Here is a 13,426-nt window from a genome sequence, read left to right as displayed (position 1 = left end):
TGTGTGTGTGTAGATATATATATATATATCTATATATATATATATATATATATATATATATATATATATATATATACATATATATGCTTCCGGAAAGACAAACGCCATAATTGCAGTTCCTCATTAATTATAGTGTATGACTGTTCTAATGATCTCTTTTAGAAATTATTTTGTCAATGGGTCAATTTTGTCCTGTGTTGTTTTTAAAGGTGCATTAATAAATCTTGCTTTTGAATTCTGTGTTTCATTCATCAGCATCATAATTAAAATGACACACAAAACAAAATTTAGAGCCCTCAATAAATACACAATAGAGCAGTTTACAAGTGATGGCACAACAGCAAAAGGTGATCAGAACATTAACTTGAACAAAACAAGCGAACACGACTCCCCTCCAGTTACTGAGCAAGTGGCCATCTTTCACCCAACGTTTGATTACCAGCTTTCAACACCTTCAATATAACTCTAGAAGGACTCGATGAAATGGGGTTAGACACTATCCATACAATTGTTGAACTATAGTCTCAAGAAGGAGTAATAAAATTCGCCCACACATCAGCACTGCTACTAAACTTTCCTTCAGCTATTTCCTTTCCTGACATCTCGTTCCTTCCTGTTGCTCCTTCCACCACCTGCGTTAATCTCTATCATCCACTTCCGTCCTCTCTCCCTGCCGTCATTATTGCAACCTCCCTTTCCTCTTACTCCTCACCTCCTGCATATTACCCCGCCGCCAAAAGTACAAATAAAATACTGTTGCCGATTACAAGATGCCTGTTCAACAAGATCTTGCTTATTGGAATCATGCAAGGTTTTGCTAATCTTCTTAAGAATAATAAACTTATAGAATAATAAACCGCGTCTATGTTCACATCCCACTCTTCTGCACACTAAATTAACAAAGTAAGAGCACTAAATGGTCGAGTTTCGCGTCTCCTTTACTGTCTGTCATTAAGGGAGTTTTCATGGGGGTGGTCTATTTTGGGGAGCCAGGCGGCTTTCCCCTTCGTTGTCCTTATAAGGAAGCGTAAAGTGTGTGTGTGTGTGTGTGTGTGTGTGTGTGTGTGTGTTAGGGGGGAGGATGAAAGGCGACGTAATAAATACAGAACGGAATGTTCTTTCTAATCAGGGAGGTGGTTAAACATACTTGATTCACCCGGCAGTAAAAAAAAAAATGCAGATACTAATGGTTCTTCCACACATAAGCAATTCAATGGAAATAAAAATAAAGAAAGAGGAGTTGGTCAAAGAAAGTATTTGGAAACATTCTGGGAGGTATACGAGCGAAGACGCATAGCACCGCTGTCAAACACCTTGGATGTTTATATTTAGCACACGAAACTAACATGACCATATACGGTATGTGTGTAAGCGGCAAACTGTGTGAGGACCTTCACTCCCTTTTTACTACTTGGTCTGATCCACACCCACCACCACCACTACCCCAGAGGAAGCCATTCACACCCAAGACCCCAACCCACCCTACCACATACCGCTTCACCTTCCTCCCGTCCTGCCACACCCTAATGTGCTTTTACTGTCCCCTTACCACCATTCTTAACAAAATATCTACCAAACATGTTGTTGATTTAATATTAAAGTACCATTTTTGGAGGTCAATAGTAATGAAGATAATAACAACAATAGCATCAACAAAATCAACTGTAAAAATAATAATAATAATAATAATAATAATAATAATAATAATAATAATAATAATAATAATAATAATAATAATAGATAATAATAATAATAATAATAATAATAGATAATAATAATAATAATAATAATAATAATAATAATAATAATAATAATAATAATAATAATAATGATAATAGCTAAGGAGAGCCTGAATTCACTTACAAACTAAATCATAAAGGTTCAAATAAAACATTATTTGCTTTTTAGGCAAACAAAACAGCCAAATGCAAAAAATTCATGCCTACCTAACTTCCATCATGGTGAATAACAGAGTTAACCACAAAATCACCTCAAATCATCACCCGTCTCTTCCAGTATCCTAATTCAAAATCTGAAGAGTAACTCCCTGTCTAGTTTTTAAGTCTATATATAGAAAACTGGTTTGGGTATCTCTATAAATATGTATATCAATATATGATAACTAGGGTCACATACCTTGTTTTTGCCAATGATGACATAATTCTTGCAGTGTTGCTAGAGGTTCTGGTGATAGATCTCAATGCACTGCATAAGGATGCATAGCCTTTGGGACTTCAGGTATTTTGGGCCAAGTTTGGAGGTACAGTTCAGTTCATACATTGATGTCTTGGAAAATTTCTCAAAACTTGGTAGTATAGGCAGAACAGCAGTATGTCTCTTACAGCAAACTGCATTGCCCTACAGCATTATGGACTCAGACAGCCCAAGTACATATGAGACATCTTCAAAACTTGTGCAGATGTTCAAATATACAGATCTTCAAGTCACCAGTGCTCCCCGTCTTACTCTACAGGTGTGAAACATGGACACAAAATAGTGACGAAGAGGCAAACTGATGTCTTTGTTAATAAGTACTTACGCAGAATCATGGATATTGCTAGAATAACTAAAATTAGTTAAAGGGAGAGCATACACCCAGGGGCATGTCGCTTCACTCACTCACCACCTCCATTCCCGATGGTCCCCCCGAGCAAGCTCCTATACAGCTACCCTATCCAGCTCAAGTTTCTCCTGGCAGGATTGACTGACTTGTCCCAGCCATGAGTTACATGGGCATCCCCTTGGTCTTCTCCACTCAGGGTTGTCTCATACAGAAACAGTGTCAAATTATGTTAGTTTTGTAATTACTTCATAAGACTGATTCAAGGTCTATAACTGCATACTCTGTGAATGCCAACTTCAACTATATGGGTATGTGGCACATTACCCAGGAATCAACCCAGGTGTCGTTTTTGCAAGAGACAATTCCAAGTGAAGAAGGCTGAGGGGATGCTCACAAAGTTTGTTACTTGAGTAAGCCCCTGGATCTCTCCATGTGAAACTTAGGAAGGAAAGGGGGCCTGCACAGAAACTTGCTCAGAGGGACCCATGTGGTTGGCATCATAGGATGGGGGAGGAGATGAGCCCCAATGACATATGCCCCTATTAGCTGATTTGTGCTTTGTGCTAATAATTATTTATATATTCTTGTATTAGCTTATCATTTTCTTGAGTAATCTAAAAACCAATCCAGGAAACCAAATATGACCCAATCCGACAAAAATGTGGGTCGACAGTCATCACTTTATGAGTTCACAAGTAAACCAATGCATCCAGTAATCAGCAATATCAAGAAATTCACAAAGGTGATGTCATTCTTTCACTTCACTTAAAGCGCAATTTCTTAACCATTATGTACAAGTAAAATCAGATCTTTTTAATCCCTGCATAAAGCAAACTAACATTATGAATTAGAACCTTGAAAAAGAGACATTCCTCATATTCACTCATCTGTATAGTACCTAGAGGTGACGTTTTGTGTAAGAATTTCTAAACACATCTATCAACACTTTTTTTTTTTTACAGCAAGAGAGGCAGCTCAAGGGCAAAAAATAACAAAAACAAAAGAGCCTGCTAGGTGCTCTGACAAAAGAAAAGAATGAGAGGCCAAAAGAAAGGTCAATTTTGGCAGGAAAGGTGTCTTAATACTCTCCTCTTAATTAAAAGAGTTCAAGTTGTAAGCAGGAAGAAATATAGACAAAGGACGGCTGTTTCAGAGTTTACCAGAGGAAGGGATAAATGAATGATGATGCTGGTTAACTCTTGCATGAAGGATTTTAATAGAATAGGGATGAGCAAGAGTAGAAAGTTGTGTGCAGAGGGGCTGCAGGAGAGGGGGGAGGCAAGCAGCTAGCAAGTTCAGATGAGCAGTCAGCATGAAAGGGATCAATAGAAGATAGAAAGAGGTCAATATGGCAGAATTTAAAAGGTAGATGACTGCTAGTACTTTGTGCTTGTATGTTACCCCTAAAAGAAAAATGACTATCATTTTGATTGGAAACACATCAGTAAAAACTTTTCTATTTACAAACCTGATATTTTTTACATGACATACCATTCAGCATTATTGAAAGAAAAAATAAGCTTTTATGAGGGTTAAAGTTCTCAAATTCTTCTGATGCACTGTCTGCTCTTGAATCAAAGTAAGAGAGTGACAACTGCTAATACAATATTGCTGATGGATGCAGTCCTACCAGCTACTAACTAAAGAAAATCCATAAAAATTTGGGCACACCAGCTTATATACCCAATTATCACACTGAAATATCTAAGCAACAAGGGTCCTAGGGTGAAACTGACTGGAAACTATTTGTAAACATTGCTTGACATGATAATAACCCAACAAGGATAATAATAAAATTTATCATTTTAATCAAATATATTTACTTACATGGCTATAATTAAATGTGTCTCTCTGATCTTAAAAGACTTCCTCTATATGAAGTGGCTGTTAAGTGCCTATGCTATCCCAATCGATACATTTATATCTTGCATAAAGCAGTTCTTGCATCCTCTCCATTATTTTTATTTGCCTTTCATTATTGCCTATAACTTTTATAACATGTTCTAGACGGTTATAATTCATTTACAAAATCAAAAATATCCTAGAACATGACACCTAACTTAAGGCTAACCAAACAAAAAGAAGTATATATTTCATTTACCTTATGCAGTGGCCAGTGATAGCTTGGGGAGTGCTCCATTGTGTCAAATAGGCTAGATGTGGTGATGGTGCACATAGTGGAGACACTGGCTAAAGGGTCACATTTAAAGGCCCAGTGGGAGTTCAGCTCATCGTGCTTTGCCATCAAGCATAGCCCGACAGCCTACTTTCAACAGTCCCCATGTGACCCACTACCTCAGTATCTGCCACTACTTAACTGCATATACCTGCCAAAATATAGATTAAATCAAAGTGTGAATTATGAAAAAACTTCACATCAACAAAATTAAACAGACAATCATTAACAGGCAATGATAATACAAATGAAAATAATTTGGATCTTATTCTAATGCAGGATCAGTACAACAACCTCATGAAAAAACTGATTAGCTAAGTGCACAAGATCATGAAATTCAGGTGTGTGTGTGTGTGTGTGTGTGTGTGTGTGTGTGTGTGTGTGTGTGTGTGTGTGTGTTATTTTGGTTTATTCTGTCTGTTACTGGCATAGCTGAGTGAGGTTCCAGATTTCTTTCCAATTGCTGCCCCCCCGGATGACTTCAAAAAGGATGTTGTGATGAGAGCTTAGTATAGGTCGTTCATTCCGTAATTTATTCAGCCATTAATCTAGATTGTGTTTCTGGCTCTCGACTGTTAAATCCCTGGCAGACGTAGCTGCTTCAAATCCCCAAGTCAAGCAGCGAGATATCCGGGCACTTTAATATAGTAAGGTTGACCCACTCCAGAACAGCTTAATGTCTCCTTGTAGAAGCTATAAGCAGCACCTCTGTAACATCAATGGCAAACTATAAAATAGGTCCACAAATAAGCAGACAGACCCGTGAAATGCTTCCTCTCTTCACATGTACTATTTCCAAAGGCCAAAAAGATCAGTCGGTGTTCTAATGAGTTGTTTTTTTACATTCATGGCACCTACAGAAGAGAGGTCAAACTATCAGAAGGGTGAAAAAAAAATACCCATGGAAAGGTCCACAGCTCCTACGAAAGTCTTGTCAAATGTGTGTGCTTGGGCGACTAAATGTTGAATAATATGGCCTAATGTCTCAAGGGAACACTTTCACAGTTCGCTATAATGGGTTAGTAATCCAAACCAATACCAAAGACGTCGAAAATTCCATGTGTAGTGTATTGCTACGTCTATATATACCAAGTCAAGTCACTCTGCTTCAAAACTGCGACCGGTACACGCAGGAGGCGGTTTTGGGGCGGAGCAGCGGGATGACGTCACTTGGAGCCAAAAAAAAAAATACCCGCCAGTTCAGGGGTGACTAAAGTTGGGGCCGTATGTGCACTCTGGATGTGCATTCTCGCCTTCTTTCACAGCGCATTCAGGCAAGCCACTGACGAAAAAATGTCTTTTTATTGTGCTATTGCGTGACTGTAATTTCAATGACTACAAACGGCGGTGTGGGGTGTGAAGGAGGGCATGTTGAAGTGACTGATTTAAATTAGTACGCCTTTCTTCGTTTTCTCAAAATCCCTGTTTCTACATTCTCTAGTTTGGCAGCAAGCAGTGTCGCGCATAAACCACGCCTCGGCCGTGTCTCCTCCCACAAACCTGCGTAGGACTTGACTTGGTATATATAGACTTAGACTTAGTATATATTGGGTAGGCGGTGGCCGAACTGGTAGCGTACTGGGCCCACATTCACCGCGTGATGGACGACGCGGGTTCGAATCCCCACGCTACCACTCGGATTTTTCAGTCACCGCCGAGTGGCTTAAAACTACCCACATGCTGTCCTGAAGACCACCCATCAACCCGGACTCTAGAGGAAGCCGTCCAAGCGAATCAAGAACGAGTTCCGGGGGGCAGCATGAGCCAATGCAAGATGGCGCCACTATAAACACTCGCCTGCGCCAGAACGGGCTGGGCCGACCATCAGGCCCCACCTGGAAGAAGCCTTGGGCCGACCATCAGGCCCCACCGGGAAGACGCCTACCGGCGCAATAGGCAGCAACGTAAAAAAAAAATAAAAAAATAAAAAAAAAAGACTAAGGTGTATTGTATTTATATTGAACGTTCAGAAATTTGAGGAAACAATATGGGAAATCTCTTGTGCATCTGGTGTTGCATTGCAAACCTAACCATTGTAGATTGTAGAAGATTGAATAGCTTGGTTTGGGCGATTACAAAGCCCCTGTGCTGGACTGTAAAATCGGCTCCAGTTCGACCAAGTTCACAGAAATTGACAAGGCTTTCGTATGAGTTTAGGGCATTTCTATGAGTTTATATGACCCTGGTGGTAGTTTGACTCTTCTTTAGTAGCATGAACCTAAAAAACAATCACTAGAACCCGAATGATCCCTTCTTTAACCTTTAGAAATTGTTAATGTGAGAAGCAAGTGTCTAGACCCACGAGGCTCCGGGGCGCCACATGCATGCCAAGCATGGAGGTATTAAGGGTGGAGTGGCTGTGAGGCGCGCGGTCAGTACTGTCTTGGGTGAGCCCACCGCTCTCCCCAGTCCGCCATATTGTTGTAGGGGCTGTCACTTCAGTAGCACTTTTTTTTACCCCATTTTACACTGTTTATACTTACTCATAATATGCTGGCGTGTCAAATGAAACTACAGTGTTACTGCTACCCATATATTGCATCCCAACAGGTTCTTTAGACTAGATATTATATATTATACATAGAATCACATTCCACTAAATAGTACTAATTTAGGTAAAGATTCGTATTAGGTCCGTGCCAGTATCTCATAATCTACTTTATGAAACATCAGTATCTCTTCATATATCTTTTCTACAAACCTTCAACAGTCATGGAAACGCTTTGAAAATCGAATTCAAGGACTTATTTTTTACTCTTGAAAATAGGGGATAATGTTTACGAAAGCGCGTCGCCTCCACTGCTGGCCGCGGCGACGCTGCAGCCGCCGCAGCCGCAAAATAGCTCGCAGAGGGCTTAGGGTCGGGGAGCATATTTAAACTACTCCAACCGAACTTTACGACCTACTAACGGGGGGGCTGCGCCCCCCTCGACCCCCCCCTCATGTATATGTGACTTATTTCAGCGAGGAGGTATTTCTCGCAACACCCGCTGCAGCGTCGCCGCGGCCAGCAGTGGAGGCGACGCGCTCGTAAACATTATCCCCTATTTTCAAGAGTAAAAAATAAGTCCTTGAATTCGATTTTCAAAGCGTTTCCATGACTGTTGAAGGTTTGTAGAAAAGATATATGAAGAGATACTGATGTTTCATAAGGTAGTAGGTAATGAGATACTGGCACGGACCTAAAACGAATCTTAACCCTAATTTATTCATCCTGGATCTACTTCTGGCGCCTTTAAGGGATATTAGTCGTGCAGTAAACTGTCTGGCTGCATATCTGTGCCTGACCTGCAGACAGGTCTCGCCTACAGCCTTGATCAGTAACACAAGATGATTAGTGAACGGAACACTGTCTAACATGAGTTGTGCCAGGCTGGAGAAGACAGCCCTCTCTTGGAACTCACACAGTACCGTACAAGTGTTAAAATGTTGTGACAAGGTTACCTCCACGATGCCAAGGCTTCCTACTTGACCCACGCCTGCCACTCCCCAGCTGACACACTCCTGCCTCTTTCATCTCAATATATGGACACTGACTAACCAACCACACGTCATCTCTACACACAGCACTCACCTTAAAGCACATTGGCGTCCGAAATAAGGGTAACAGCACGCCATACACACAACAACAGCCAATCTCCCGCGCCGATGTTGCGAGAAATATCTCCCTCGCTGAAATAAGTCGCTCTGATGTTCACCACGCATGCGCACTGAGAAATACAGAGCAGGAAAGCATAATAATTTGCCTAGCTTTGTTCGAGTTAGTCCATTGGTGATCTTAGTGATGGTTGATATTGCCCACAAGACAACAACACACCAGAGCAACAGACTAAACAGGCAAGAACTGAGTGAACGTCAACGTGGGGTAATTCTAATAAGCTGCCCTATTCGTTTGTTATAAAGCCTTCTCTTGATTAAAATGGTTGCTCTGATGTTTGGGCAACGTATCTGAGCCGAAAGAGGACAAGTAAACGATATATGTTGGAGCGAAGTATAGAAAAAGTAAACTTGTTGGACCTCTCTCAGCGAACTATTTTGCGGCTGCGAGCTGATTCCTACAACACCACGCCATCTGTGTATAAATGTCAAAATCCTCCACTGTATGGGAACTACTATCAAGTTTAGTGAAATCAGCCTTTATTAGTCCTCCCTTCTCCTTTGCTGAGTACTTTTGCAACAATAAACCATCAGTCAATCAACCAATCAATATTTTTTTGTGTGTAATAAAAAATAGATGTAATAGGTGTCCGTATTGACTCCTTAATTGGTAGAGGCCGTGTCAGAAAAAAAGTTGTCTTCATTACTGAACACATGTTAAAGGCTTTTGTATATTATTATTGCATAATATGTGACATAAAAGGCTCACTTCAACAAGTCAGCGGGTTCAGCCACTCAAGGATAAGGAATAACAGAAATTCCGAATAGGCCTAGATGTATTTTGTGGTTGTGCCCTTGCCATCTCTTCCGTGCCATAAAAGAAAACGAAAATTAACCATAACTCTCTTCCCTCATATATATGCACACACTGTGACTAATTGACATACAGAATAAGTAGACGTCCTCACGATCATGACATGGCCTCAATAAATAACAATTACTTCAGCAGGCTACTCAATCGAGAGGACAGGTAGACAGAGAGAAGGACACAGGTGGACTTGATGACCTTGTGTGGACCTTGGTTGTTGTTGTGATGTGAAGTGAGTTGATCGAAGTGACAGCATGAACTTGGCTCAGCGAGGTGGACTTGGCTGTCAAAGAGGCTGGGTGACGAGGTGACAGTCGCTCATAAATTAAAATCATGTGAAGGTAAATGTTTGGCCAGGTGAAGGGGATATAGGCATGTCTAAAGGGAGCGAGTTAGTAGTATGTGTGTGTCTGTGTGTGTGTGTGTGTGTCATTTTGATTGCGTGTTACTTCTTCGCCAGTGTATTTCATTCAGCTCACGAGATACAGATGTGGTACAGTAAAATTTCAATCACCTGCTTATAGTTTGCACCTTAACGAGAATTACACACAACCTGTTCGTCTTCTTCCTCATCATCCAGCTCCTCATCCAGCAAAATGTCGTGACTGCAAATATTTAGCGGATATTAACCTCAGAACTAAAGACCTTTCTGTTTTGTCAACTGAAAAATAAATCCTTGCCTATCTCGGCCACCTCGTACATGGGTATCCTGTCTATAATCCATCTTTGCTCCCTCCTTCACCTCCTCATCCTCATCCATCTCCTCCTCCTCCTTATTCTGAAACTGAATGTTCTGAAGACTCGCTGGGAACGCAGGTGACACACTCTCTCCCTCACCTGACGTTGCAGCCACATGCGAGTACTGATTACACCTGCGTTTTTGGCGCATCCTTCCTCTTAGGCAACTGGCGGTGATTTGGTCCGTGTGTGTGTGTGTGTGTGTGTGTGTGTGTCATGAGTTTATTTTCATCCCTGGCGTCTCGAGTGTTATTCTCAGTTATGTTTCTGCCCCGAAGTTATGACAGGGTAAAGATGACAAAGGTATAAAAAAGAAGCAAAAGTAATGCATATTTGCCTTGTTACGATGCAGCCAAGACAGTCACATGTGCAGGCAAATAGAGAGGAATGAGACACTCGTGCATGCAGACATACAGACAGGCAGAGAGACAGACAGACGGACAGAGGGGAGGAAATTTGCCATCAATCTCACTCTTCATCCTCACAATGTCGTCATTCACGTGTCGATTCAGAACTCAGTTTCGCTATCGGGTGATTCAGTTCGATGAGAATTTGACGCGATGCCAAACAACTGACCTTGAAGGGATAGAGGAAAGAATTATGCGTCACAGAGAGCGAGTCAGGTGAACATGGAAGAGGAGTCAAAGCAGTTCTACTTATTCGTCATCCTTCCTTTACCTCCACATCACGTCAGGAACAGTCTAGAGGTACTAGTGTGATAAACAAGCGACGTTGTTAATGTATTTGCTTCTCTTCTTTGCCACGGACTCAACCTTCGTTCACCGCCGCTTTCCGACCTTGGCTAAGGAATGGCATGTTTCATTAGGGAGAGGCTTAAACATTTTTTTTTTTATGATCAAAAGCGGAGCGATATTTTGTAGAGGCTCAACCTGTTAATGCTATTTAAAGAACCCATATCAATGACAGCCCTCCAGTTAGTTGCGGACACTGGTAGGTTGCTGACCTGCCTGGGTTGGAGCGAGTCGGTGGGTGTGTTGGTGTGGATGTAGGCAAGCGTGTGGCAGCGTTCTTCAAGCTTTTCTTTTTGCGACTCGGTTTGTATTAAGCACCACCTTCATGACCTGTTTTCAAGACTTTTTACAGTGCTAAGACCTCTGTGTGTGTGTCTTGCATTCTGGCAGCTATAACTTTGTGAAGAGGTATAGTATTATGAAACGATAGCCTTGAAGAGAAACTGAACTACCAAGCTCCGTTAATCCCCAATCTCATCTCTATGTAAAGACTTTTAATCGCCACTTCAAAGACTTCGTTCACGTTATTGGTCTTGGTCGGGTAAGGTGAGGAGAGGAGAGGGGAGGGGAGGGGGAGAGGGGCGGCGCACCTTGGTTGATATGACATTTTGTCGTGCGGCGGCCAAGGGGTGTGTGTGTCCTGCGGTGGTCAGTGTTTGCCAAGCGGCGGGTACGGTAATACACGGACTCAGAGGAGTTGATCAGCCACACCACCACCACTCAGTGACTCTCTGGTCGGTCAAGTGTGTTATGATTGTATCGTTCTAACTGAATCAGGATCTAGACGTAGGCGGATCACAGGGCTATAATAGTGTGTATCGGTTATAATGAATTTTCCTATTAATCAACTTGGCTTTCAGCAGTGAAATGAACAGTGAAGGGTACCTGAAGGTGATTAGGTTGCAAAAGTCATTGTAAGCCCCCTTATATGAGTATATATATATATATATATATATATATATATATATATATATATATATATATATATATATATATATATATATATATATATATATATATATATATTGCATGGATTGTATTGATTCGCAGGTGCTCACAAACTTAACTTAGCAGTAATTCAGGAAAAGATGCGACATTGTTATTTATTTTCAAATATATACATTGTATCTACCGTTTTCAAACTATTTTTCTTTACAGGCTAAAAGTTCACCATGTGTGACGACGAGGCATGTCCCCTGGTAGTGGACAACGGCTCCGGCCTCTGCAAGGCGGGCTTTGCTGGCGATGATGCCCCCCGATCTGTCTTCCCCTCCCTCGTCGGCCGCCCTCGTCACCAGGGTGTGATGGTCGGCATGGGACAGAAGGACGCATACGTCGGTGAAGAAGCACAGAGTAAACGCGGTATCCTTACACTTAAATATCCTGTTGAACACGGCATCATCACCAACTGGGACGACATGGAGAAGATCTGGCACCACACCTTCTACAACGAGCTCCGCGTCGCTCCTGAGGAGTCCCCAACACTGCTGACGGAGGCTCCCTTCAACCCTAAGGTCAATAGGGAAAAGATGACGCAAATCATGTTTGAAACCTTTGGTCTTCCATCAACATATGTAGCCATCCAGGCCGTGCTCTCCCTATACGCCTCAGGCCGCACTACAGGCATCGTTTTGGACTCAGGAGACGGAGTAACCCACTGTGTCCCAATTTTTGAAGGCTTTGCTCTACCACACGCCATCAATCGTCTCGACCTGGCTGGCAGAGACTTAACAAATTACCTCATGAAAATCCTCACCGAGAGAGGCTACTCCTTCACCACGAGCGCTGAGCGAGAGATCGTAAGGGACGTTAAAGAAAAACTCTGCTATGTGGCCCTCGATTTTGAGGATGAATTTCACCAGGCAGCTCAATCCAACGCACTAGACAAGTCCTACGAGCTGCCTGACGGCCAGATCATCACCATCCGTAACGAGCGCTTCCGTGCACCCGAGGCGTTCTTCTCACCCTCCAAGATCGGGATGGAGGCGGAGGGCATCGATACGTTTGTCTACAATTCTATAATGAAGTGCGATATCGACATAAGAAAAGATCTCTTTGCTAATGTCGTCATGTCTGGTGGCACCACCATGTTCCCGGGCATTGCTGACCGAATGCAGAAGCAGCTCTCCAACTTGGCTCCCTCTACCATAAAGATAAAGATAATTGCTCCTCCCGAACGTAAATACTCCGTCTGGATCGGTGGCTCCATCTTGGCCTCTCTGTCTACCTTTCAGTCTATGTGGATTACCAAGGAGGAGTATGACGAGTCCGGCCCCAGCATTGTCCACCGAAAGTGCTTTTAAACACACACACACACACACACACACACACACAGATGAGTCAACACTTTCTGGCTCAGTTCGCGAAAGTGTTGCCTGTCAGTCCTCGAGGCCACCGTTTCAGTCACATAAATCACTGACAGTTTAAAATAACACATCAACTATTTTAATCAAATGTACGTGAGACTGTGATTTAGCCTAGACAGTTGTGTAAGCTTCCGTATGTAGGCCAAGGGCTGTGAGACGTATACATGACAAATTATTAATAAAGACTATTTTATTGACAAGGCTGTTCTAATGTTCTATTATGAACCCTTTTCGAAACTCCATCCGACTCTGATCGTTTTTCAGCCTCCTATTACCTATATAGTTATTTTAATCTCATAAACATCTACATACAGATCTACTTCAGCCCCTAGCAACCTCTGAAATATTTAACACAGGTCAACCCTA

General features: G+C 42.0%; 1 protein-coding gene across 5 annotated transcripts; it reads left to right on the top strand.

Moving 5' to 3' along the window:
- The first annotated feature begins 10,630 nt into the window (after positions 1–10,630).
- Positions 10,631–13,260, top strand: LOC126980443 (actin-2, muscle-specific-like). Of its 5 annotated transcripts, none has more exons than XM_050830362.1 (2): positions 10,631–10,649; positions 11,853–13,260. In XM_050830362.1, the coding sequence occupies exon 2, from the start codon at positions 11,867–11,869 to the stop codon at positions 12,995–12,997; it is 1,131 nt and encodes a 376-aa protein (XP_050686319.1). In that variant the 5' UTR covers positions 10,631–10,649; positions 11,853–11,866; the 3' UTR covers positions 12,998–13,260. The 5 variants fall into 5 exon arrangements, with proteins under 5 accessions (XP_050686319.1, XP_050686316.1, XP_050686314.1 ...); XM_050830359.1 differs by lacking the exon at positions 10,631–10,649 and adding an exon at positions 10,882–10,997; XM_050830357.1 differs by lacking the exon at positions 10,631–10,649 and adding an exon at positions 11,282–11,437.
- The last annotated feature ends 166 nt before the right edge of the window (positions 13,261–13,426 follow it).

This window comes from Eriocheir sinensis, chromosome 44 (assembly GCF_024679095.1).
Source record: "Eriocheir sinensis breed Jianghai 21 chromosome 44, ASM2467909v1, whole genome shotgun sequence".
NCBI classification, from domain to species: domain Eukaryota; kingdom Metazoa; phylum Arthropoda; class Malacostraca; order Decapoda; family Varunidae; genus Eriocheir; species Eriocheir sinensis.
Note: the sequence above shows the minus strand (reverse complement) of the source record. Positions and strands in the feature narration are given on the sequence as shown.